This window comes from Streptopelia decaocto, assembly GCF_964273445.1.
Source record: "Streptopelia decaocto genome assembly, chromosome: 1".
NCBI classification, from domain to species: Eukaryota; Metazoa; Chordata; class Aves; order Columbiformes; family Columbidae; genus Streptopelia; species Streptopelia decaocto.
Window position 1 is genome coordinate 87,557,314 of NC_138663.1, and position 24,658 is coordinate 87,581,971.

At 47.3% G+C, this 24,658-nt stretch overlaps 1 protein-coding gene across 1 annotated transcript; it reads left to right on the plus strand.

Moving 5' to 3' along the window:
* Positions 1-1,313: 1,313 nt before the first annotated feature.
* On the plus strand, positions 1,314-22,506 carry HGD (homogentisate 1,2-dioxygenase; the record flags this gene model as incomplete). Its single annotated transcript, XM_082076179.1, has 14 exons — positions 1,314-1,319; positions 1,500-1,571; positions 4,128-4,216; positions 5,946-6,051; positions 9,522-9,581; positions 10,041-10,132; positions 11,272-11,306; positions 12,488-12,567; positions 12,695-12,794; positions 15,150-15,274; positions 15,863-15,967; positions 17,357-17,483; positions 21,469-21,650; positions 22,259-22,506. The coding sequence occupies 14 exons, from the start codon at positions 1,314-1,316 to the stop codon at positions 22,388-22,390; spliced, it is 1,311 nt and encodes a 436-aa protein (XP_081932305.1). The 3' UTR covers positions 22,391-22,506.
* Between the last annotated feature and the right edge of the window lie 2,152 nt (positions 22,507-24,658).

Sequence of the window (24,658 nt, forward strand, 5' to 3'; positions counted from 1 at the left end):
GCTCCCCAGGGAATGGACTTTCCTTTACAGGTGGCTGAAAGGTGCCTGAGGAAAGCTCATGGTTTCTCAGGAGGTTTCAGGTTTGCTCTCTGAGTGTCTGCTACACTGGGAAATTCCTAGAGGGCTGCAAATTGCACAAGGCTGAGAATCCCCGGGGGGAATAATCCAGACACTATAATAATATAATAAACAAGGTACAGGGGCTTTTGTCACTCCACCTTTGTGTCAGACCTCTGTCACACGGCACCAAGGGAGGGTGCCTGCCACTTGCCGGGGTGTCTCCATGCCAGAGCCCCCAGGCAGCTACTGGGTGGCAGTGGCTTCACAGTGAGCCTCTGTGTCAGCCAAGTGGCTTTGCCACCCCAGCACCACTGTGTGAAGGCAGATGAGTAGCCCGGCTACTCTTACAGTTGACAGAGGGGAGTATTAATATTTAACTCTCTCTCCAGGCCATGGAGCTGAAGACATTGATCGCTGCCAAAACATCTCTGCGTTCATGCAGAGTTCAACAGAGTTGCTTCATGCCTTTCTGTAGCATCTGAAGGGACTGTATTTACATTTCTGTCAGGGCAAAGCTAAGGTCTCTGTTAAACCTGATTTCCTTTGTGTGTCCCAGATTTACTGTGGGGCTTTTCTCAGTGCTGCAAAGGTGAGAGCTGCATCCCCTGGGGTCCAGCTGGCTTTTAGCCACGCTCAGACCACAGCAGCCATAGGCAGGGCAGGCATGGGAGGGTGTGCAGGGCTGTTCCATCCACAGGTCTCTTGGGTATACATCACTCCAGAAAACCAGATTATCAGCTGGAAATTATTTAATTCTTGTTTACTACCATGGTGGACAGTTCACATCCAGCTGGGCAATACTCATTTAGGGCAAATCACTGACACCGTGTAAGTCCCAGTAAAGTTGCCTTTCCTCCCTCATCCCGACTATGACCTGACCTTTTTCTTGATGGTCATGGGAATGTATCGCAAAGACCTGACAACCCACTGACTCCCACTTTCAATTCTTGACCATTCGAGGGCTATGACTCGGTGCACAAATTTACAAGGCAGTCTGCAGATGTTAGAACATTCACTATTCAAGAGAAGTACACCTCTGTAATGTTCATGCATACTTTTTCTCCCTATACATCACCCCATTGTTCTTGAATCTTACTGTATATGTGATATTTGGCATATTTCTCAAGTGCATTCATGGTGCAGAAAGTGGTCAAAGTGTACATGTAGATTTAACAGAAGAGCAAATCCTATCTGAGCTTCCCAGTCTACCATATGGTTTGCTAATGAAGGGAACTCAGGGGGTCCATGGCAACATGCAAGTGGGTCACTAAGGAAAGTCATATTTAATACAAAGAGTGCCCTCCCCCATCCCCAGGCACTGGAAAAAAAGAAAAAAAAAAAAAAAAAAAAAAAGAGGAGGGAAACAATGGACAGATTTTTTTGGAGAGGCTTTGCTTGTATTTTCAAACTGCTGATGAGCTGTGTGGTTTATTTTACAGTACATGTCAGGATTTGGAAATGAACACGTTTCTGAGGATCCACGCTGTCCAGGAGCTTTACCGGAGGGACAGGTACCAAGGTTTTTTTAAGTGATTTGTTAAAATGGCATGGAATAGAGTGAATATCTGTTCTCTAGGCTTCTTTTCAGTCTTAACATGTTTCCTTTCTCTCTGTCACCACAAAAGTCTCCAGGAGCCTTCTTTATGCAGGGCTGGAATAAGAAGATGCTGGCAAAAATCAGAATTAAAGATTTCCATTCATGCTTTCTATTTTTAAGTTACTCGTGAGCTTCCAAGTTTCACCTTGGGGGTTAAGACTTGCCTGAATTACCTCTGCTCAACAGCAGCTGTTTTCCAAAAGGAGTTTGCAGTAAAAGTGGCTCAGCCACACCAAGAAGGAAGCCGTTGGCTCTGGAATAAACCAGAGCAGAATTTTGAAGCTTGGTGGAGAGATAGTGCTCAGGCAGGAGAAGCTACTTTTAGGATTTCTGCAGAAATTTGGTTTGATGAAGCAGGCTTATAAGCCTTTGGCAGGAGAGCAGCTTCTTTGTAGGGAGGGGACATGAATTCCTTTGGTAATAAACCAACAGATTAATTCTTAAAAGTAAGTAACTTCTAAAAATGTTAGATTAAAATAAATTATGTGGGATCGTTCTGTTTTAGAGAAAGAGATCATGACCCATGTGATGTTAGCCAGTTGGGCCACAGAGGCAAGAACGAAACCCTGAGGAATTTAAGCTCTCTCATCTCCTTTGTGCTGGTCTCCTTTACACCAGCAAACATTTTGAGGCCAACTGTGCCCTCCCTTGAACATTCTGTGATCCCTTGAATTTGGATGGCAGCATTTCACGCTCAGTCAGTGGCATCCCTTGGTGCAAGTCAGCTCCTCTTCATCCTCTGTGCAAAAGGGGGCAGCAGAATTAAGGTCAAACAGGGAACTTCATCTTTTGCTTTTCCTGAATTTTCTGGCTCTCCCCAGTTCTGATGTTTTGCAGGTTGTGTGCCTGCATGGATAGTAACACAGCACACAAAGACACTTACAATACATATATATGCCCCCTAGGTCTGCATTGCAGCCTACAGTGTGCCCACAAGAAAGACAAACGGCTGTGCTGGATCAGCCTGATGGCTCAGCTAGTGCAGTGTTTTGTTTCTGAGACTGGCTACAGCAGATGGGTGGACAAAAAATATACGAGACACCTTAAAATTGGGAAATGGATAGTGGTGGCTGCTGGTTTGAACAGGCAGTGGGCAGTGGTGGATGTGCTCCTTGTGATTTCCTAGAGCATCACTGCTTTCCAGAGGAAGAGACCACTCCAGCTCCTGGCTGAGATACTCTCCTCTGGGACAGAGTTTGGTCTCGGTGTGAAAAGAGTTAATAGAAAAATCTGAAAACGAGTTAGACAAAAAAAAACCTCCAGTCCCAGAGGTGGATCCTTTCTCCTCTGCAGTATTTATAAGACTGGCATCTGCAGTCGTGCTGGCTCAGATGAAAATGACAAGGGCTATTGATCCCCCTGCTTCACTGCATACCCATACTGACAAGATGGAGTTTGAGGGATGGAAGCTACGTGCATTATGAGAGCTTTACCTCTTCCTTCTGCCCATTGTCAGGGCAATGTTTGATACCGTATGGATGGCTGATCCGCTCAGCTGCAGCAGGGTGGCAGGATGCTAAACTAGACCTTGCAGGAGGGAGATGGGATGGCAAATGGTGTATGACTGTCCCACTGGGGTTTTTCTTTCCTGCAGTTCTTGGATGCCTTTGCTTCTTGCTGATCTCAAACAAATAGATGCTGGCCTACTTAGAACAAAATGTTTAGATTCTGTTCTCTGAAAAGGAAGAATCTGTCCTTCAGTTATGATCTCACAAGGGCTGCTAAACCTGTGCTTGTTGCACCCACGTCTCTGCAAGTGGGAAAGTGCCCCCTTTGCACTCCAAAGGAGAACTGTCACTGTGCAGAAGCCCTACAAAAAAGCAAAGACTACCACACAGATCACTCCTGCTCTTGGGCAGCAAATAGCACTGGCAGGAGGAGGCAGCATACCTTTGAAATGCCCACTCTAGGCACCCTTTCCCTGTGCAGAGGGCAGGAGGAGATGGGGGCATTTAGGGAGCAGGAGAGAAGAAGCAAAGGTGCAGCTGCTGTGAGTCTTCATCAGCGCTCTGGAAAGCCAGACATACATGATGCTCTGGACCTGCCATTCTGAACACTTGGTCTCAAAAATATTTGTGCGTAATAACAGTCTGCTTTTCAGTCTGTAAACACTGGGAATAATTTATTTTTCCCTGATGCTCCTGTTGCTGACCCTACTGATCACTGCCCCTTACAGCTTGCTCTAGCAGCAGGCATGTTGACTCAATGGTTATGCCAAATCCTTAGGGCATTTCTGTGGCCTCTTGCATGTGGGAATGGGCTTTGTGGTCTGGCTGGTACCCTCAGAGCACCCAGCCCCACAGGAGCAAGAACTATACGACTGCTGGGACTGACACACCGACTCAGGAGCACAGCTCACCACATAGCATCAGGGTGCCAGCCACCCACCACAGTGTTCTATCAGGGGCTCTGGAGCTAAATCCCTTGTCACTGCTTCTCACTCCTTATTTTTTCTTCTCCTTCCATTCAGAATAACCCACAAGTCTGCCCATATGGCCTGTACGCTGAACAGCTCTCGGGCTCTGCCTTCACCTGCCCCCGACACACGAACAAGCGAAGGTACCATGACCCCCAGCAGTGGGCAGGGGATGTGGGGCATTTGGGGTGAGCATGGGGGAGCGATGGAGAGGCTGCCTCTGTGCCACCAGCACTTTCTGTGAGCTTGGGTGGGTGAAAAACCTCCACCCCACACTTGGAAAGGGGAAAGAGCAGAAAACCATGGGAGAGGATGATTGGGTGGGGTGAGTGGGCTGTGAAAATGCTGAGAAGGGGGGAGTTGGGATGGGGAAGAAAACAGTTTTCTGAGTGAGGAGAGGAAGTGGAGGGGATGTCCAGGGGGGCTGGCTCATCCTCAGGGGTCTGTGTGCTGCGCAAAACAACTTCAGGGTCTCAGCCCTGATGCTACTGCAAAAATATCACTGCTGTGACTGGCACAGGTAAGCAACTGATGGACAGTGTCAAACCCAAGCTTCTGAGCAAGAGTCTTCCCTTTTTCCCTCTTTTTTCCTCCCTTCCCCTCTCATGCTCCTGCAAGCTGGCCAGGGCCAGTGAGGCACTGTCTCAGGCTGTGCCCATTTTGGGGCTGGCCAGGGGCTCAAACCAGTGCCAGGCACCCAGCACACTGCTTACTACCTCGCACTCCCAGTAGTGCCGGGGACAGTTTGTTCCAGCTAGCAGCAAATGTCCCAGAGCTCTGTCCCGGTCATTGTGCTCCAGCCTTGACCAGATTGCCAAAGATGGGTTTCTCAATTTGCTTCTCCCATAGCGGTTTTTCTCTCCCTTCTGTTGTTCATTCAAATGAAAGGCAAATGCATCATCTGAGCTGCCTAGCAGAGCCCCGCTCTCCAGGCTGGTGCCGGCTCGCAGTGTGCGTGGGAAAAGGATGATTCATTGTTTGCTGCGTGAAGATGTCCTTCATGGAAATTTTCCAGCTCTCAAGGGAGAGCTCCCTCCTCCCCTCTCCCACCCACCCAAACTGCAACCACCGCTGTTAACACATCAAAGGCACTGGCAGCCCTGCCTAGCTCAGGCTCTCCTGATTACCTCTGCTCTCCCACCTGATTAAAAGCCCAGTTTTGGGCTGGGCTGTGCCTGTGCATAGTGTGCAGATGCCGGAGCGGTGGGGGTGGCAGGGGCTGCAGCCACAGACACAGCGGGCAGCAAGGATGGAGCATGACAGTCCCAGGCAGTGATGGAGGAATGGGGGACCTCCTGCAACAGTATTATCCCACAGAAAACTCTGGTCTTGGCTGCATGGGCTTGATGGTAGTCCTATGGGCATGGCCAGCCAGGCGTAGGAGGTTACTTTCAGTAATCCATCCAAGCTCAGATACTGGCTGTGACCTTCTGTCTCCTGAAAGCTCCTCTGTACTTTCAGTTACATGCTGTGCTCATCGCTGTCTTGTCTGAGCTCCTTTGTAGCTGTGTTTAAATGGGCTTTTTTTCCACCTCTGAGATTGCTGTATTTCAGGCACAGATAAAGCTCTATCTTAATTTTTTACAAACATATGTGTGTGTGTGAATGTAAATATATGTAATCATATGTAAACACACATATCGACATTTGCCTACATATGACAACATATATTTTTATTTAGAAGCTATGATAAAAAGCCATCTCTCTAGAAGTCTCTGACTGTGTGCTGGTGTTTGATATTTAATACATCTTTTGGTCCAGTTGCCACCAATGTAAATGTTATTCATGCCTTTAGGAGTTCAATCAGCCAGCAGCCACCCAGAGGGTTTAATCTCTTCCTCGGGCAAATCCAGGTCTTCTTCTTCTTTGTAGCTGGCTATATCGGATCCTGCCTTCAGTCTGCCATAAACCCTTCAAAGCTCTCGAGGAAGGCCACTTGACACATGACTGGGATGAAGTTGAACCTGACCCCAACCAGGTAACGCTGCTGGAAAGAGCCCTGGTCCTGCCAGGAGGACAGTCAAATATTAAGCCAACCAGGGGTGCAAAGGCGCTGAGCTGCAAGAGGTCTGAGGAGAGCTGTAGGGAGCTGGGGGTCTAGCCAACACAAGAGCTGGGTCCTGATTGCCACCTGATGTTTCTCACCTATGGGTCATCCAAGGAAGGACAGCCGTCAATGCAATGGTTGTTGCTTCCCACCTCAATGGGTGCTTGTGCTGCTTCCCAGTGTCACAGGGTTTGGTTTGTGCTGTCTGATGTCTCCCTTGTGGACTCCTGTTGGCCATCTCTCAGGCTGCTCTGTCTTCCTCTTCAGTTTCCCCCATCAAAGGCTTATCATGCCCCAGCCCAGCAGGGCGAGCATCAGCATGTCTCTGCCATCCATCCCCTCCTTCACTGCACTTTTGGAAAGGCTGCTGACTGCCAGCCTGTTTCCCTGCAGCCCTCAGGGGAAATCAAGTTTCATTCTGGAGAGTCACGCAGGGGCACGGCATTTGTCTTCCTCTGTTATGGCCTTGCCATCATCTTTAATCATTATTTCTTCCCTGTCAGTCCCAGAATGTTCAGCTTTGCTAATCTGACTCTCTCCTCCTGCCATGCTCTTCTCAACATCATCTTATGGTCATCGGTTTTTATTCCTCACAGGCTTTGCCCTTCGATGCATCATCATTAGCTAATTTCCAGCCTCCCAGCAGCCTTGCCATTTGTCTAAATACTTTCCCAGTTCTGCTGGAATATGTTTTCCAGCCACTGACCAAGGAGCAGTGACAGGCTCGTATTTAGGTCCCTTTGGTACTCCTTCCCAAAGGAAGCCCCAATGACTTCTGTTACCACCTGATCCAACTGTGGTGCCTTCTTGCAGCCAGCATCTATCATTATGGTTATTAATGATTACGGTAATTCCAAGATGCCCGGCTCTCAAGCATCTCAAGCCATTTACATCCAGTACCTCTTCTACCTAAGGGAGCATCAACGAAGTGCCTGCCCACTTCCCCTCTCACTGCTTTCAGTGGGAATCATCAAACCCAGAGGGGCTATTTCCTAGCAGTAAGCGGGATCCATCTTCCCACTTTTCTTCTCATCCTCTCTCAAGCAGAGCCAGAGACCAGGTTCAGTTTGTTGGACAAGACTGATGCTTCCCAGTGGTGCTTTGTGTTTCACCCAGCTCACTTAAAGGAGTTTTCCCAATCGTCATCCATCTAAAAGGATGGCCATATGGAGGCACTTTGTGTAAAGCCCATTGAAGTCAATGGGAAAAAACATTCTTTAATATTGCCTGAATTATAAAAGGCACAGGGGACAAAACAGAAAAGAGGACAAAGATAATGAAAAAATATGGGGTGGCATCCATGCAAGAAATGCTGAAACAAGAAAGCTTTCCAGCCTGGAACAGAAATGACCAAGGGAAGTTAAGATTGAGAGGCAGAGGGAAAACACATACCAATAACTAACATCATGTTCAAAAAGAAAAAAAGAAAAAAAAATAGGCTATCCTTTACAAAAATGCATTAACTGTGGAACTTCTTGCCAGACAATGAGCATAATTTCAAAAAGTGATTGGACAAACCTTGGAGAGAGAAAACCTATAAAAGTAATAGTAAGCACAAAGGTGCTGTATCTCAGGAGGCTCATGGATCATATATCAGGGAAACAACACTAAAAGCTTTCCTGTTTTAAGCAACCCATTGCTGGCTGCTGCTGTCTGTCTTGGACTTCTTTTCTGGCTCAGGGAGCTCATTCTGCTCTTCTTGCGTTGGGGAAACCCAAATGCAGCAGAGATGCGCAGAGCTGGGCAGTGGCTTAGTATCTTGCAACTGTTTCGGATGAGAGGGGCCAGGCACCATGTCAGTTGCCACCAGTGGGCTGGATGACCCCCACACAGGGGAATTGACAGGGAAAGGAGAAACTCATGGGTTGAGATAAACATAGTTTAATAAAATAACAATGCTAATATACTACTAATAATATTAATATCTATATTAAAAATGGAAATAAAATATGAAATAAAAGATACTCAATGCAATTCCTCATGAACTCCATCCACACTGAGCAGCCAGTCCCAGGAAACAGCAACTGGTCCCAACAGCCGATCCTGGAGAGAGGAAAAAGGCAGAAAGGCCCAGAGGCCTCTGCAAAACAGCAGGATGGCAAAAGGCCGAACTTGTGAAAGTCCCAAACAGAACTCCCCTAAAGAGGTCTCTGTCCCAGCTCTGACAAAAAGAGAGAGAGACCAAAAGATTCCAACTCTCCTTAAATGTGAAGCATGACACTGATGGCATGGAATATTCTTATTGATCAGCATGTATGTCAGTCAAGCTCTGCTCCGTCTCTGCCCCCCTTCCTTGATGCCTCACACCTGTGGGCAGAGTGCTCAGAATTGGCTCTCAGACCAGAGCAATTAAAAACACTAACTCTCTCCTGGGCTGTTATCTCCTTGTTCTCAAACTAAGTCCAAATAACGACTGCGCTATGAAAAAGAAAGGTTTCTAACTGTGTGAATGAAAATTAACTCATTTTCAGACAAAGCAGCACAATTCCCTTCAAATTTAGCTGGAATTTCTACACGGAGTTCAAAATTTTGAGGAGCAGCAGGCAAGGACACAAAGTCCCATGAGATTTGTTTTCTCAGGGTACCAGCTTAAAAACATGGCAAGGACCACCAGATGAAGTAGACAGAAGCAAGAAAATATTCTCATGGATGCCCAGAGTCACAGGCACTTCCATCTGAGGTCAAGTGTATTCATGCAGGGGATATTTCTGGCAGATGGTCACACCAGCATACTCCTAATTCCAGATGTTTGGGTTGGTCTGCACTGAAACATCCCTCAGAGAGGTGCCGCAGCACCTCGTTCCCAAGAGCTGCAAGACCCTGATTATGATATAGGCAGCAATAAATATTTCGAACTCCTCTGGCACCTTCTGCCTGAGAATCTTGACAGGCTTTGCAAGAAGCGATTAGCGCTCCTTGCAGCTCCCCCTCGGGCAGGTAGAGATATTTTTGCTTCGGGTGTGGGGAAAATGAGGTGAAGCAAACAGGAGTGTTATGCTCCAGTCATGGAGGGAGTGAATCATCCAGCGCAGCGTGGAGCACAGGACTGTGACAATTTGGCTGTGGAAAGCTGGTTCATCTGAATTTCTTTGCTCTCAACAGTGTTGTTACTAATAGAGGAAGAGACAGCTTTTAAATAGGATTTATTTTTTTTTAACCTTGGCACTACACAAGCCTGCCAATTTTTTTACAAAATTATATTCAAAAGGAAAAAAAGCTCCCTAAATCAAAAGAGATGTGCAAACCAAATTAAGCAAGGCAAAGAGGAAAGAGAAAGCTACCTCAGCTAGCATAGGACAGGGAAGTGGGAAGGGACAGGGGTCTGCTTTCCTTTGAATTTGCCATCGTTTGTGTTATAACAACTGGTATTGCTTTCTTGCTTTGTGCTTGCTGCAATCTAGCTGCGATGGAAACCTTTCGAGATCCCAAAAGCCCCTCAGAAAAAGCTGGACTTCGTAAGCGTAAGTTGGGGGACCAGGGCATCTGGGCATCCTCCATCTCTGCTCCCCTCAGGAGGTAGCGGGGCACATGGAATGCTCAACATTGGGCTAACAGCAGTGGTTTTGACACCTCTGGCTTGCAGAGCATCCATGGGAAAGGAGAGGATCCCAGGTTTCAACCACCTGACAGTGGACTTGATTTGCTTGGTTGGCTTTCAAGAAACTTTTCAAAAAGCCCCAAGCCCCAGTTCTCCCCAGTCCCTGTTCTGCAAAACATCAGCTCACATGGATTGCTAATAAACCCTTGAGATATTAAAGAAAAGCCAACGTGTTTGGCCAAAGGCCATATGTGGACAGGCTGGTAGTGGTATGGGAAATGAGGAGAGGGGGTGAGCCCCAGCAAGGGGGTGGGATGAGGGGAGGAAGAGGAGCTAGCCCCTGCCCCACTGCCTGCTGCTGATGCTTTGGGTTCACCCATAGGGACTGCACACCTTGTGCGGAGCTGGAGAACCCAGAGGACGCAATGGCATTGCCGTCCATATTTTTGTCTGCAACACCTCCATGTTCAACAGGTCAGTGACTGCTACACTGGAGGGTCTGGCTGTCCTGGGCTGGCTGCCTGCATGTGTATGTCTGTCACCATGGTGCTCGAGTCCAAAGGCTGAAAAGAGGGTCTACAAAGCTACAAAGATGATTAGGGGTCTGAAGCATCTTTCTTATGAGGAAAGACTGAGAGAGCTGGGTCTGTTCAGCCTGGAGAAGAGAAGGCTGAGAGGGGACCTTATTTATGTTTATAAATATCTCAAGGGTGGGTGTCAAGAGGATGGGACCAGACTTTTCAATGGTGCCAAACAATAGGATGAGGGGCAATGGGCACAGATTGAAACATAGGAGATTCCATCTGAATATGACGAGAAGCTTCTTTACTTTGAGGGTGCCAGAGCCCTGAAACAGGCTGCCCAGAGAGGTTGTGGAGTCTCCTTCTCTGGAGACATGCAAAACCCACCTGGACACATTCCTGTGTGATCTGCTCTGGGTGAACCTCCTTTAGTAGGGGGGTTGGTCTGGATGATCTCCAGAGGTCCCTTCCGACCCCAACCACTCTGTGATTCTGTGCCTGCTGGTGGCTAGCATAGCCAGCTGCTCCCAGCAGTGCTGCCTCTGTGTACCTGTACTCCCATGTGCACAGGCAAAGGTGTTCATGGTGTCTATGGCAGGTGTTTGTGAAGTAGGCTTTGCTCCATATTCAAGCACTGGGGAAGTGGGTGGGAAGGAGGGAGCTGGGCATCGAGATGCAGCAAGAGGGGATGTGTTGGATCCAGGTGCTCTTGTCCCAGGGACTGGAGCTGCTCCTTTGAGGTCAACATGCATGATGCCTCTGATGGGCATCACCACCCCCTGCAGCAGCTCACAAGGGAGCTCAGCCCCACTCCCCAGTTTACGACGCCTGATGCAGCCATGGACACAAAGGCAGAGACCTGGCAGAGGTTGTAGGACATCCTTCTTCCAGGCCAGGCACATTAAACCTCCCTGCCTCCTCTTCACTGGCCCACATATTGCATTGCCTACCCACAAGTAGCATTTCTGGTGCCAAAGGAGAAACCTCTGCCATGTCAGTCTCCCAGCTCAAAACTCCCCAGCTGGGGTTGTGGTATGTCCAAGCACTGGTGGTTTACAGTACCTTGACATTCTTGTTCTACTTTTTCTTTAGATGCCTTTATAATTCAGATGGCGACTTCCTGATTGGTGAGTTGACACTTTGGCTTTTTGTTTCCCTACAAGGGTCTACCCTGGTTGCCACCTGTCTGCCTCCAGAGCCTGGATCCTACAACTGTGATCTGGAGGAGAAGGTCAGCTTCACCCTCATGCCACCCAGATTTGGTGGCCTGGCACCAACTGGGGTGTCAGGCTGGTTGCACCATTCCTGTGCATGTCAGAGCGCACGTCTGTGCCAGACCTCAGCTTTGTTTTTGAGCAGTGACCCAGCTTCCTTGGCATGGTGCTCAGGGATCATTTCCCAGCACTCCCCAGACTGGTATTAGGCACACCACAGGCGGAGGTTTTCTGGAAAACATAAGTCTCAGGATTTCTTAACAGCTTACAGCTAGATCCCTTCATTGCTTCAGTCCAAGAGTATTTGGCATGGCAGCTTAGCATCCCACGTTCCGCCAGCCTCAGGCAACCAGACTGCCACAGTGAATGTTGAGGTTGGCACACAAAGTGTGCACATGCCAAAAAATATTGAGCGGTATCGGAAGCCTGATACTTACTTGTATCTTTCTTGACCGAGTGACAGAAATGCCTTGAGATCGCCAACAGAAACATTTATCCCATCAAATAGCTATTAAGTTGTACTCACTCACCTTCCTCACTACTGTGAAGTAAAAGTGCTAGGGCAGGTTTTGTAAATTTGCTAGTTTTTGAAGTCAAAACATGAGCTCTCCTGCACCAGGACAGTCACAGGAAATAATGTGGACATTGGTGAAGCATTGCTTCTACCCACAGGAAGCAGGGAGAATAGTTATTCCCAGACACCTCACACTGCCACAGTCACAACAAGGATGGGTATGTGCACCTTTGTGTGTGAAGATCATGAGACAGACAGGTATGGCCCCAAATGTATCAAGTCCCACCTATTCAAACTGTGGCACAAACCCTACACCAAAGGACCACAAGGTGCTGGATGGCCTAACCTCATGCAGGTACCTGCTGTGACAAGGGGACCATGGGGCTGGTCTGGAACTCTCCCTCCAGTGTGGTCATCACTGCTGCAAGGCTCTGCATGGGAGAGGGAACCCGGTGCTGCCGTGAAGCAGAGTCAGAAAGGGTCAATTGCTCTTCCTTGGAGACTGTGTGCTCTTGGCAGACATAGATGAAGGCATTCGCCACATCGCTTCAGCTCCTCTGCCTGGATTTTGTTTCCATAGTGCCCCAGCAAGGAAAACTGCTCATCACGACTGAGTTTGGGAAGATGCTAGTGGAGCCCAATGAAATTTGCGTCATCCAGGTAAGGGCTGCCTGTGCCTTGCCTGTGGCTCAGAGCTCAACATTGGAGCAAGCCAGCTCTTGCATTCAGCTGCTTATGGTTTGTCAGGAAAGTCCTGGCAGGATCCTAGTCTTCTTTTGTTTTCCAGCAAGGAATGCGTTTCAGTGTGGAGGTGTTTGGAGACACCAGAGGCTACATCCTGGAGGTGTATGGTGCACACTTTGAGCTGCCTGACCTGGGACCCATTGGTAACACTCTCCCATCAGACCTACAGTGAATTTCACAGAGACAGCCAGGAATTACAAGCCCAAATCTATCCTTTTATCTCCCATGCACACAGTCCTTTCCATGCACACAGTCCTTCCTAAAGACACTTTCTGTCCCAGCATTGTTATTCCCCTGCAGAGCAAGCATCCCCCAACTACATGTGACAGCTCAGTCACCCTGATTTTCCCCTGGGATTGAAGGGATCATTTCTCTCACACTGCCTTTTCCACTTTCTCTCTTCCCTTCTGGTTTGGCAGTCCTCATCTGCTGGCTCTGAATCTGTTCCTACCAAAAAAAACCTCAAAAGGCCATCATCACTGAAGCCTCTTACTTACAGATATGGCATAAACTGAAGTGACAGGAGTGAATTTAACCAGTAAAAGGAAAGGTATATTTCAGAGGCAACAGATATTCTTGAAGCACCATTTTAGATTTAATGAAGTGGGTTTTACCCCATTTCTGTTAACAGAGGTGTTTTAGAGCTCTAGAGCCTAGAGTCCCTTAATGCCAGAAGCTGTTCCCTTTGGAGAATTAGAAATGAATAAAATGAGCGGCACAGGACTGGAATCAGCAACACACTCACATCTCCGTTTTGTGCTGCCAGGGCGGATCTGCTTTCACTGAGCACAGATCTCATAAATCACAGACCCTCTCTGCCAGCTGCCTCTTGGTCTGTGCAATGTCATAGATCACGAAGACACAGACTTTAGCTGCCGTGACAAAGATATTGCCAGGGTGCATGGCACCTGAAGCCCCACTGGTTCCCCTATCATTTCCCAGCTTTCTGGAGGTGCTCAGCTCAGGTTAGTTCTCCTTCCTTATCCCTGGAGTACTCACCTCCAAATATTTCTAGCTCAGAAAAACAGTTAATGCTGCTGAAATTGTCTCAGTGGAAGGAAAAGGAACTTCCCTAAGAGCTAAAATAACTACCAAGCTCATATCAATAGTTTTCCACTTCCAGACTCGTGTGTTGGGGTTGGTTGGTTGATTTTCATTTTAGGTTGGGTTGGGCTTTTCCCCTGCTCTAGACTGGGCTTGTTTTATAACCCTCAGTCAGATCTAAAAGGCTGGCCATGCTTGAAGTAAGTTGAGTAGGTATTATCCATCAGTAACAAGCTTGGCATGGCCCATCTGTATTCAAAGGGATTTGCAAATACCTCCTAGGTGTAGTGAAACTGAAGCCGGTCATTCTTGTGGTGGAGAACCAGCCCAATTTGCAGGCATTTAATGGGACCCCACTCGAGCATCACTCCCATGTGATGTGCTGGACACGAGTCTTTGAGCACCGAGCCTACAGTGATTCTTCAGCAGCTTTCCTTTCAGTCAGCTGAGGTTACCTGCCTTCACCCACTTCTTGCACTCTGCGCCTGCTCCACTTGATTATTGATATTGTTGCCCCAGCCTGTTCGTAACATTTTTTTCCCATTAGCTAGTTTTGCAGACACTGTTGGACTGGGGTGATTTGTTCTTGGTTTTTTTGTTTGGCTTTTTTTTTTTTTCGGTCTCCAAAATGCAGGAATCTATTATAACATTTACTTTCTGGAGAAAAAGAAAAGGAGTGCACTAGCCTGTAAACCTTTTCAGGAGGTGGCAATTATAAGAGCTCCTCTTCTCACCACCTACCCACCTTCCCCTCAGAGACCAAGATCCTTTGTATTTCAGTCTTACTTTATTCTAACTTCACTTTTCACTTGAAAAATGACAGCTGGAGAAAAGCACTGACTGTTAAACCTTAGCAGCAGGTAGTAATGTCTGCATTTTTATCCAAAAAATTCAAACCCACTTTGTAACAATAATACTGATGATAAAAAGCCAAATACTTCAAGACCCATATGGTGCTTTGCATTTTGAAAATGCACTTCTCACGCTAACGAACACCTCAGTATGCCCATAGTCTGCAAGTATCACTAGCCCTTATTTTATTACTGTTTTTGCAAGCATTCAGAAATGCATTTGGCCCCCTCATGACACGCCTTCTAACTTCTGCATGGTGAAGTGTCCAACCACCATGATGTCCAGGAACAGAGAGCAATTCACCCTTCGTTTTTCACTTAATTCCTAGTTGCTATATGAGTTTAATTGAGGACGAAGTACTAATCTTGTTCTGATGGCAACTAGGGGAGACCTGTCTTAGTCACATAAGGGGTGTATTACGATTATCTTGCTCGTAGAAGGACGAGAAGTAATTACTATTTCAGCTTTCATGGTGGGCCAAGAAGCAGTAAAGTCATTCAAAAAGCAGAAGGGCACAAGCCATGAAACCAGAAAATTGCGCCAGCCTTTCACTTTGCTTGCAGCTTGCCCAAAGAGCTCTGGCATCTCTCTTTCTTCTGCAGGAGCCAATGGCCTGGCCAACCCACGTGACTTCTTGGTGCCCGTTGCGTGGTACGAGGACCGCCAAGTGTCAGGGGGCTACACGGTGATCAGCAAGTACCAGGGCAAGCTGTTTGCAGCCCAGCAGGTGAGGATGCCCTGGGAGAACAGGTGACACTGAAGTATAGTGACTGCTGGTGCATTGCCTGGGATATGCAACTTGGTAGCATGGATGTTGTGTCAGGAGGTCCTGCTGGGTTAAGTGGAGCAGGACTGAGCCCTTGCCTTGTCGGGCTGTTCGTCTTCCCAGTTGAGGCTAGTTTGTCTGGAAAAAAAGTGTTTGGGAAGACTTGGTTAGACCAGATTCTTTGCCTCGTTGTTTCCACACGTTCACAGTGACAGAGTAGAAAAGATTAGCTGGAGCTGCTGTGAAAAGCCAGGGTTTCCTTAGCAGAGAGCTAGTGTTGCAGCTGTTCAAGTGCTGCCTGGGCACTTGGAAGCCCTTACAGACCAAACCCCAGAGGCAGGGCTGAGGCTCACCATGTGGAGATGCTCAGGAAAACCACATCGTTGCAATATCGGGCTGTGCCAAAGGGCTTTGTGCTCCAGGCTGCCAATGTACTGGCACTGTACATCAGCACTAAACCCATTTTTAATTTAAGAGCAGTGCCCTGCGTACGTGTAGCAAAATTGGAAGGTTGTGTATTGGTAACCCTCTGTCTCTTTTCTTTGGTAGGATTTCTCCCCCTTCAATGTCGTAGCCTGGCATGGGAACTACACGCCGTACAAATACCATCTGGAAAAATTCATGGTCATTAATTCCGTCGCTTTCGACCACGCGGTAAGTCCTGGAGCTGGGCAAGGCAGAGCAATGCTGTGTGGATATTGTACCATCCAAACTCACCCTGAGCTACAGGGCCCGGCACCTGTTAAAAAGATACGTTGTGCTCTAAGAAACAGCGTGAAATCTTTTGCACTGCTTTCCCTAGGCCCAAAGCAAGCACTTGAAGGGAAAGACAACCTCCTTTGTGGTACAAAGACATAACTGGGGGTTGATCAGCTTCTTAAACAGCTTTATGCAGCTTAGCATAGAATTTCTGCACCCTGGAGGAGAGCTGAATACTGAAGCCAACACACACCATGCAACTCAGCAAAAAGATTTTTGCTTCAAATTCTTGCCTTGATTTATTTCTTGCAATTGCATAGGATCCTTCCCCTGGTTCTGCTGAGCCCAGCACTGAAATTCATTCAAAGAGCTGGCAGCTTTCATTGCAATAATTTCTAGATCTTATGGAAAATAACTAAAGCCAAAACTAATGTGAGCAGCTCTTCTAACAAGGAAACCAGCCCAGTGGGAGAGGTGCCCACAGTGATGCCATCTCTTGGTGCTGCTTCTGCAAGTGGGTGTGCAAGGAGAGTGGGACATTTCTAGTGAGATAACCAAGAGAAATTATTGTTTAAACTCCAGAAAATGCTGCCAGGAGACGGATGGGTTTGGGATCAAAGCCCAGAAAATCACTTTACTGGTCTAGAGATTTCAAAAACCCTTGAAGCAAGCCACAGTTTATCTGCACTTTGTTCTCCCTGTTTGTAAGCTAACGGGGCTGTGAGGCCAGATGCTTCTGGCAGGATGTTCCTGTCCTCTGTAACCAGCTAAGGCAGAGGGAGGGTTTAGTGGCAGGAGGAGTGCTGGAGACCGCTCCTGGAATTACAGTACCCCATCTTCCTCCCTTGCATCTGCCACCAGATGCGAGAGCATCATTGGTGGCATGAGGGTGGTAAAATACTGGGCCGGGTTGCCCAGAGAGGTGTTAGATGCCCCATCTCTGGAGACATTCCAGATCAGGCTGTACGGGGCTCTGAGCAACCTGATCTAGTTGCAGATGTCCCTGCTCATTGCAAGGGGAGGTGGACTAGGTGACCTTTGAAGGTCGCTTCCAACCCAAACTATTCTATGATTCTATGATTGCTGGGGCAGTGAAGGCTCTGTAAGGCTGCCTAAAGGAAGAACCATCCAGAGCCATCTCTTGCCCCTCATGTTCAGCATGGGACTGAGATGCTGGGGGCTGTCACACAGGGTCACAACTCTCAAGCACACTAGCAGGTGCAGGTGGTAAAAGTGTTTTGGCAAGGGAAAGGCTGCATCAGTGAGGTTTACCAGCAGGATGACTTGAACAGATAGCTCTAAGCCCTCCTTTGTTTCATGCTATTTTGCTTTCCTTTTTTTCAGGATCCTTCCATCTTCACTGTCCTGACAGCCAAGTCAACCCGTGCTGGAGTGGCACTGGCTGACTTTGTCATATTCCCCCCACGATGGGGGGTAGCTAACAACACCTTCCGTCCACCATACTACCACCGTAAGTCTGCTCTCTGCTGTTCGTGCTTGAGTAGAGGACTGCAGAAAAAAAAGCAAGCCTCCATTTAATTGAGAGAACACACAGGGAAGAATCAGTCTGATTTGTTGTCCTTGGCAGAGTTAGAGTCAGCTTCTTGGAGTCGGTCAGTCCTCACTGGAAAGCAAACAAAAACAAAGATGTTTCAACTTAGAGCATCTCAGGAAAACTCAGAGGTGATGGGCTGGTTGTGTCTGCATAGATGGATGCGTCTGTACTCAAGGAGCTCCCACTGAGACCAGGTGTATATTGAACTTGGCATCGCACAAACGCATCAGAAATTGTCCCATCATCCAGCCATGAATTGCTTAATATCTTATTAGAATACATACAGAACAGGAGAAAGGAAAATATGGTGTCACAGGTGGTGAGAAGCACAGAGGGATGTAGAGCTGGCCAAGGCCATCACAGGGTGAGATCGGAGTTACAGAAAAGGAGTGAATTTGCTCTCCTGAGCCCTTCTTCACCATTTGCACAGTGATGGAGGTACCTCTGGCATTTAAGAAGCCAGAGATCAGGAACTGGGCTCCTTCTCAGGCAGGGAGACAGTTGCTGTTTTGGGGATTTGGTTGCCATCACCATAGCAAGGGTGATTTTGGCAGGTTTTTGCTTGTTTGTTTTTTCTTGGGAGTTTTTTTGTTTCTTTTTGGTAGCACATGGCCACATGTTGTGTTGAATGGATGCTGGAAAGCCCGTTCCCCACATGGGATTGCCCTTCCAGAGTGGTAAATGAAGCAACCTGCTCTGTGAGACTGAGGAGGAAAGCTTATCTACCCTGCACCCCTTCTGTCAACAGCTAAAAAGCTATGAAGGTCACCCCACGGTCACTCTGAAGTGCTGAGGGGCTTTCTGCACACTTAGTAACCACAGTTTAATAGCCAGTTCCTCCTGTTACTTAGAAATATTTCCAAGTGTCTTGGGGGCTGGCAGAATTAGTGGTGCCTGCAAGCACAGTAGGCAGCTGTGCCATCATCCAAATAAATCCCGCAGGTAAATTCCTGCCCTGTCATTCTGCTTTCATTTGCAATAATGAATGTGACATGGAAATGTGTCTCCTGACTGGCTGGGGTAGTGCCAAGTCACTTGTATTAGACCCAAAGAGGTGAGACACACTGCCAGTTTACCACGATTAAGTTGCCATGCATCAGCAGATCTGTGCTACCTTTCCACAGACACTTTGTGTTAAACAACATGAACTTCACAGAATCACAGAATGTTAGGGATTGGAAGGGACCTCGAAAGATCAGCTAGTCCAATCTCCCTGCCGGAGCAGGAACACCTAGATGACACAGGAATGTGTCCAGGCGAGTTTTGAATCTCTCCAGAGGAGGAGACTCCACAACCTCCCTGGGCAGCCTGTTCCAGTGCTCTGGCACCCTCACTGAGGAGAAGTTTCTTCTCAAATTTAAGTGGAGCCTTTTGTGTTCCAGTTTGTAGCAATTGCCCCTTGTCCTATCATTGGTTGTCACTGAGAAGAGCCTGGCTCCATCCTCGTGACACCCTTTATATATCTGTAAACATTAATGAGGTCACCCCTCAGTCTCCTCTTCTCCAAGCTAAAGGGACCCAGCTCCCTCAGCCTTTCCTCATAAGGGAGATGCCCCACTCCCTTAATCATCTTTGTTGCCCTGCGCTGGACCCTCTCCAGCAGTTCCCTGTCCTTCTGGAACTGAGGGCCCCAGAACTGGACACAATATTCCAGGTGTGGTCTCACCAGGGCGGAGTAGAGGGGAAGGAGAACCTCTCTCAACCTACTAACCACCCCCCTTGTAATACACCCCAGGATGCCATTGGCCTTCCTGGCCACAAGGGCACAGTGCTGGCTCATGGTCATCCTGCTGTCCACCAGGACTCCCAGGTCCCTTTCTTGCTAAGCCTGTGGTAAAAGATGGCTGAAATAACTCATATTCTCTTGTCTGTGTTGTGAGCTAAGAGTACCCGTGCAGACAGCTACAGCAGCTACTCACTCGGCCACGGTACTGTGGCCACAGGCTTGAGCACTAAATTCAAGAAGAGCAGGTTGGTTGTCTACTCCATCCCAGCCCCAGGTGGGGCAGAGCTTGAGTGGGTAAGGCAGACATCGCAACAGTCAATTATCAAGACACTGTATGTGTTAGTTCTCTGAAATTAGTGCCGTGATGAAAATCTTGTACCATTAAGAGAGACATAACAGGAGAGAGCTGTTCTGGGGTAGAAGTAGCACATGTTCAGTGCTGCTGAACTCTCTATATATATTTTACAAGAGGCCTATTTTGTTTGCCAGCAATCCCCTGTTGCTCCTTTCCTCAGGTGCAGTGGAAATCCTGTGTTCACATAATCTTGCTGAACTCAGAGTCACAGTTTTCACCTTGCATTAGCTTTTCCCCAAGTATAAATATAGCAGTGGTGACTCAAAAATATTCCTGCTACACACCATAACAATTTCACATACAAAGGTAGCCGTGCAGCTCATAAATTCTGACTTACTCTTGGTCACCTTTCTCCATCCTTGGAGGCTGTAAATTATTCCTAGGGTCTTTGGATCACAGGTTGAAAAATGTCAGATGCAGTTTTTATACCATGAGCATATATTGCACCTGTATCTGAGAGAGCACTTGTGTGATTCTGATTACAGTGTGACCTAATATCTAATGGTTCCTATGGAATTCTAACTTGACAACATCCTGCTTCTTGAAGAAAACTTTATTTTACCCATAGGGAATGGAGGCACACCTAAGTTATCAGGGGTCCCGTAAGAAAGCTGTGAATTTCCTGTGGAGAATTTTGAAGAAGCTGGACACAGCTGACCTCTTAAGTCTCAGCCTGGTTTCCTACTCACTTGCCCAATTCTTCCTAAGCAATATTGTGAATTCAGCTGCAGATGCATTGGCAATCCAGCTCTTAGGGTCTGTACAGCAGTCTGAATGTGTCAAGCACAGTACATGAGCTGATTCAATGCAAAGCCCGTAACAATCCAGTCTTACATGAGACACTGACAACTTGGGATGAAAATTAATGGATGTTTGCATACATATATAGGCCAGCTCTGCTTTGAGCTAAATTAGTTCTGTTGTTAAACATTTCAGAGTCTCGATTGTACTTAACAAAGACTGAACTAGTGTTTAAAAAGGGCTATATATAACATAGTTACAGAAGCATGTCCTGGTTTTGCAAAAACTGACCACTAAGCAGAAAGTTGCCATATTGTCTAGTCACATCAGGTCTACTAAAGCTTAAAGTTTGGGACAGCAGTTGTTAAAGTACTTCCCTTGCAGGGAACATAACTCAGTAAGTACTGAATGATGAAATACAGTGATCCTTATCTAAGTTAGCAGTGTATTATTCCACTGGTTTCAGAGGGTCTACTTAAAGTATTATTCCTCAGGGAAGGACAAAATTTGGCTCCTTGTGTTTGGTTGCCTCTTGAGAAACAGGTAGATAATGCATGAATCAAAAGCATGAGCTACTGAAGGACCTGGCTGGACTGGAGGTGGTAGAAGAATATAAAAATTATTTCATGCTTATAGCCTGGGACAGCAGACCAGGCTCTCTCACCAGACTCTCGGCCAGGCATTTTGTGCCTGTAACACAGGGATGACTATACAGAACTTCCTTTCCAGCGCTTTAAGATCTCTAATCCAAGTCTGTAAATATCAGGTTCCACCATGCAGTCTGCATGCAGGCATAGTACTTACACAACTTGAGGTGGTAGGAAAAGCACAGGTCTACCAACTTCAATGCACCTTCGTTAGGGAACTCTGTTTCTGAATCCAGATATTTGGGAGTGCAGTAAAACCTTTACAGCTTTACAAGCTGTGCCTGTAGGATCCCCGATGTCTTCCATGTGACAGCTGGCTTAGGAACCTCCACTCCACCCAGTGCCAGGCCCAGCTTAGCTTGTGTGTGTCAGGGAGCTCACAGCCCAGCTGTGATGCCTCCCAGTCTCATCTCTTCTCTATGCCTCCTTCAGGAAACTGCATGAGTGAGTTCATGGGGCTCATCAAAGGCCACTACGAAGCAAAGGAGGAAGGCTTCCAGCCCGGAGGGGCCAGCTTGCACAGCATGATGACTCCTCATGGGCCAGATGCTGACTGTTTTGAGAAGGCGAGCAAAGCCAAGCTGGAGCCTGAGAGGGTTGCAGAAGGGACCATGGTAAGGAGCCAAGGGAGTCAGTATCATTTTGGATACAGCACGGTATACTGCAGCTGTGCCACTCTCAAAGTACAGCCTAGCTTCCTGCTGGCAAGCTGGAAAAGTACTTAGACCAAACTGCTGCAGCATTCAGCTCCCTTACCAATCAGCACTGTTCAGCTCCCAGGAGCTCCCCTGGAGCCATGCGATGCCAGGCAGCTTTGATCATCTGCCCACATAAATTGTTGCCTGAGCAGGAACCTGGGAATTTTCATGCTGATTAATTTAATTTTTGTCTTAGCCTATGGAGAAAGAAGTGAAACCCCTGACTGTCCTCCTTTCCGCACCCCTAACAATCTAATGATGATCATCGACAGACTTCGAACTAGAGCTGTGGGAACAACCTGGCTTTCCTGGACGTGCAGGGAATATACTCCTGAAAACTGGTTAACAGCAGCATTGCAATGCCAGCTCTGAAGAGCTTTCTCTCCTGGGTTGATCAGGCTGGAGGCAGAACTTGGCAGTGCTGGACCATGTGCACAATTCCCATTTGCAGTATAGCAGAGCCGCCTTGCTTGGATGCAAACTCTTGCTCTCTTATCCTAACCTATCTTCCCTCTTCCCAACAGGCCTTCATGTTTGAATCATCCCTCAGTCTGGCTGTCACCAAATGGGGCCTCCAGACCTCCAACCGCCTAGATAAAAACTACTACAAGTGTTGGGAACCTCTGAAAAGTCATTTCAACCCTAAGTGCAAATAAAGAGAAGTATTCATTGCTTGTAAAACTTGAGGGAAGACAGAGAAATCCAGTGTACCTACATGTGGTGGCACTGTCAATTTGGGCAACGCAGAGTGCTCCAGAGCAGCATTTCCAGTAGCCACCAAGCCACAGAAATGATCGTGCCTATGCAACTTGGGAAATGCAGGAAAAAGCACCACTGTTTTTAGCTTTCAACTACTCAATTAAAGCTTTCCTGATGACGTGCTGAAGCACTTGTGTGGCTCTCACCACATGTAGTTGTTGTGAATGCTGTACCTTGTGTGGACATGAGGGGACAGCCAGTCTCCATTCACAGGGCCTCCTGAAAATATGACCTGGTGTGTCTTTCACAGGGAGAAGCTAGGGCTCAACAATGCATTTCATGCTGTCTGTAGGGGAAGAGTTTTCCAAACAGAGCTGAAGGGTCTACCAGACCTAAGCCTCCTATTAGAACAGGGCATTTCAACCTGCTACTCTGTGAGGGGTTGCCAGGGAAAGACTTGAAAATCAGAAAAGTAGACTGCAAATTAGAGAAGGTTGGAGAATGCAAAACGCTTCACTGTTAAATGAGGGAAAGTTTCCTTTCCAACCCCACATTCTGGCCTTCAACACGTCCTTCAACACTGACTTGTTTGTCAGCACTTCACAAATTCTCTCCCTCGTTAAGTGTTAATTTGCAGCATAGCGAATGCAAAAGAACTTGTAAGGCCAGACATTTGTTCCTGGGAAGGTGCCCGGAAGAAAGCTCAAATGCAGACAACATTGAGGAGGCTCTCAAAAATCATTGGAATGTGGAAGTCTCACCCCTAGGTGGTGAGTTACACACGGTGGAGGCAGAAAGCATAAGCCCCAGGTAGGCTGGGAACCAGGAGCACAGCCCAGGCAATCCAAACCTCAGGCCTGTGCTTTAGCATGTACCCACGTGAAACAGTTTCTAAGCTTGGTGCTATCTGTTTCTTACTTCCTGATAGAAACAATTCTCAATTTTCCAAAAGAGAAGGAAATGCAGAGCAGCAACATCTAACTTCAGTCAGTTACATCCATCATTGGTTTTGGATCTGCACCAGATCCTTGGGGGAAAAAAATAAAAAAGCATCAGCTTTGAGCAAATATTACATTATAAAATCTACAGGGAGATGTTTACTCTAAAATAGCCATCTCAAGAAAGGACATTCAGGAGAATCAATTTGCCGGAGAAGCTGATTTAATCAGACTGATCCAGGGATAAATGAGGTCTAAATGTTTCACAGGCAAAGGGGAAAAGCTTGTTTTGTTTGGGACCTAAATTATCACCCAGTGATCTGCAGTCTTGAGTTTCTCTTGCTATAGACTCCTCACTGAAGCAGACATGGGTGGTAACACATCAGAAAAGGGTGAAATTCCACGAGGCAGAATCACTCTCCTGTCTTCACCCTACATTTCTGAAGGGAAACTCCCCTTTCCTTCCTCTACACATCCAGCACTGCTGCCTCAAACCACCAACTTCACCTCCAGTAGTGCAGCACATTTGTTACTTCCAAGAAAACCACTTAGAGACTTCTGCAAACAACAGAAAAGTAGGGCAGCCTTTCCCCAAGCACCACGCTCAAATCTGCAGGGACATAGCATCAGATATGCTCATCTGCAAAGGAAAGGGCAGGTGCCACAAGCAGCAATACAAGGCTGGCCTAAAATACTAGAGGCACTGCGCTCATCTACAACCCATTGTGAACCATTTGTTCAACTGGCCTGAAAAAAATACAGCTGCAAGGGAGAATTTACATGCGTGGCAACTCAAGTTCCAATTAGCTGAGGAAATGGGTCCTGGGAGATCAAATTAGTTTGTGGCAGCAGGAAGATAGTTAATTTAGCATGCTCAGACAAGCAATTATTTCTTTCCCTAAATACCACTTTCTCCATGCATTGATGCCTCTCTCTCTGCAGTGACCCACAGCCGTATCTTGTAATATTATTTGTGACAGTCTTTTAGAAGCTGTTCTGCAGACAGAATAATCTGGGTTTGCTTTAGTTAAGCTAGAAGAACACGCCGCAGAGACAGGTGCAAGAGGGTTGCCAAGAGCACATATGGGATTGCAAAAGCAGGCCACAGCCTTGCACAGCTGCTGCACACAGCCTTGGTGCCAAGCTCCCCATAGCCTTAACCTTTCATGACCTGGAGAGTAAAGGGAAGAGCTGCAACAGGAAACAATTAAAAACAAACAAACAAAAACCAAACAACAACAAAAACCTCAAACAAACAAACAAACCCACCCTAAAACACAGAACAAA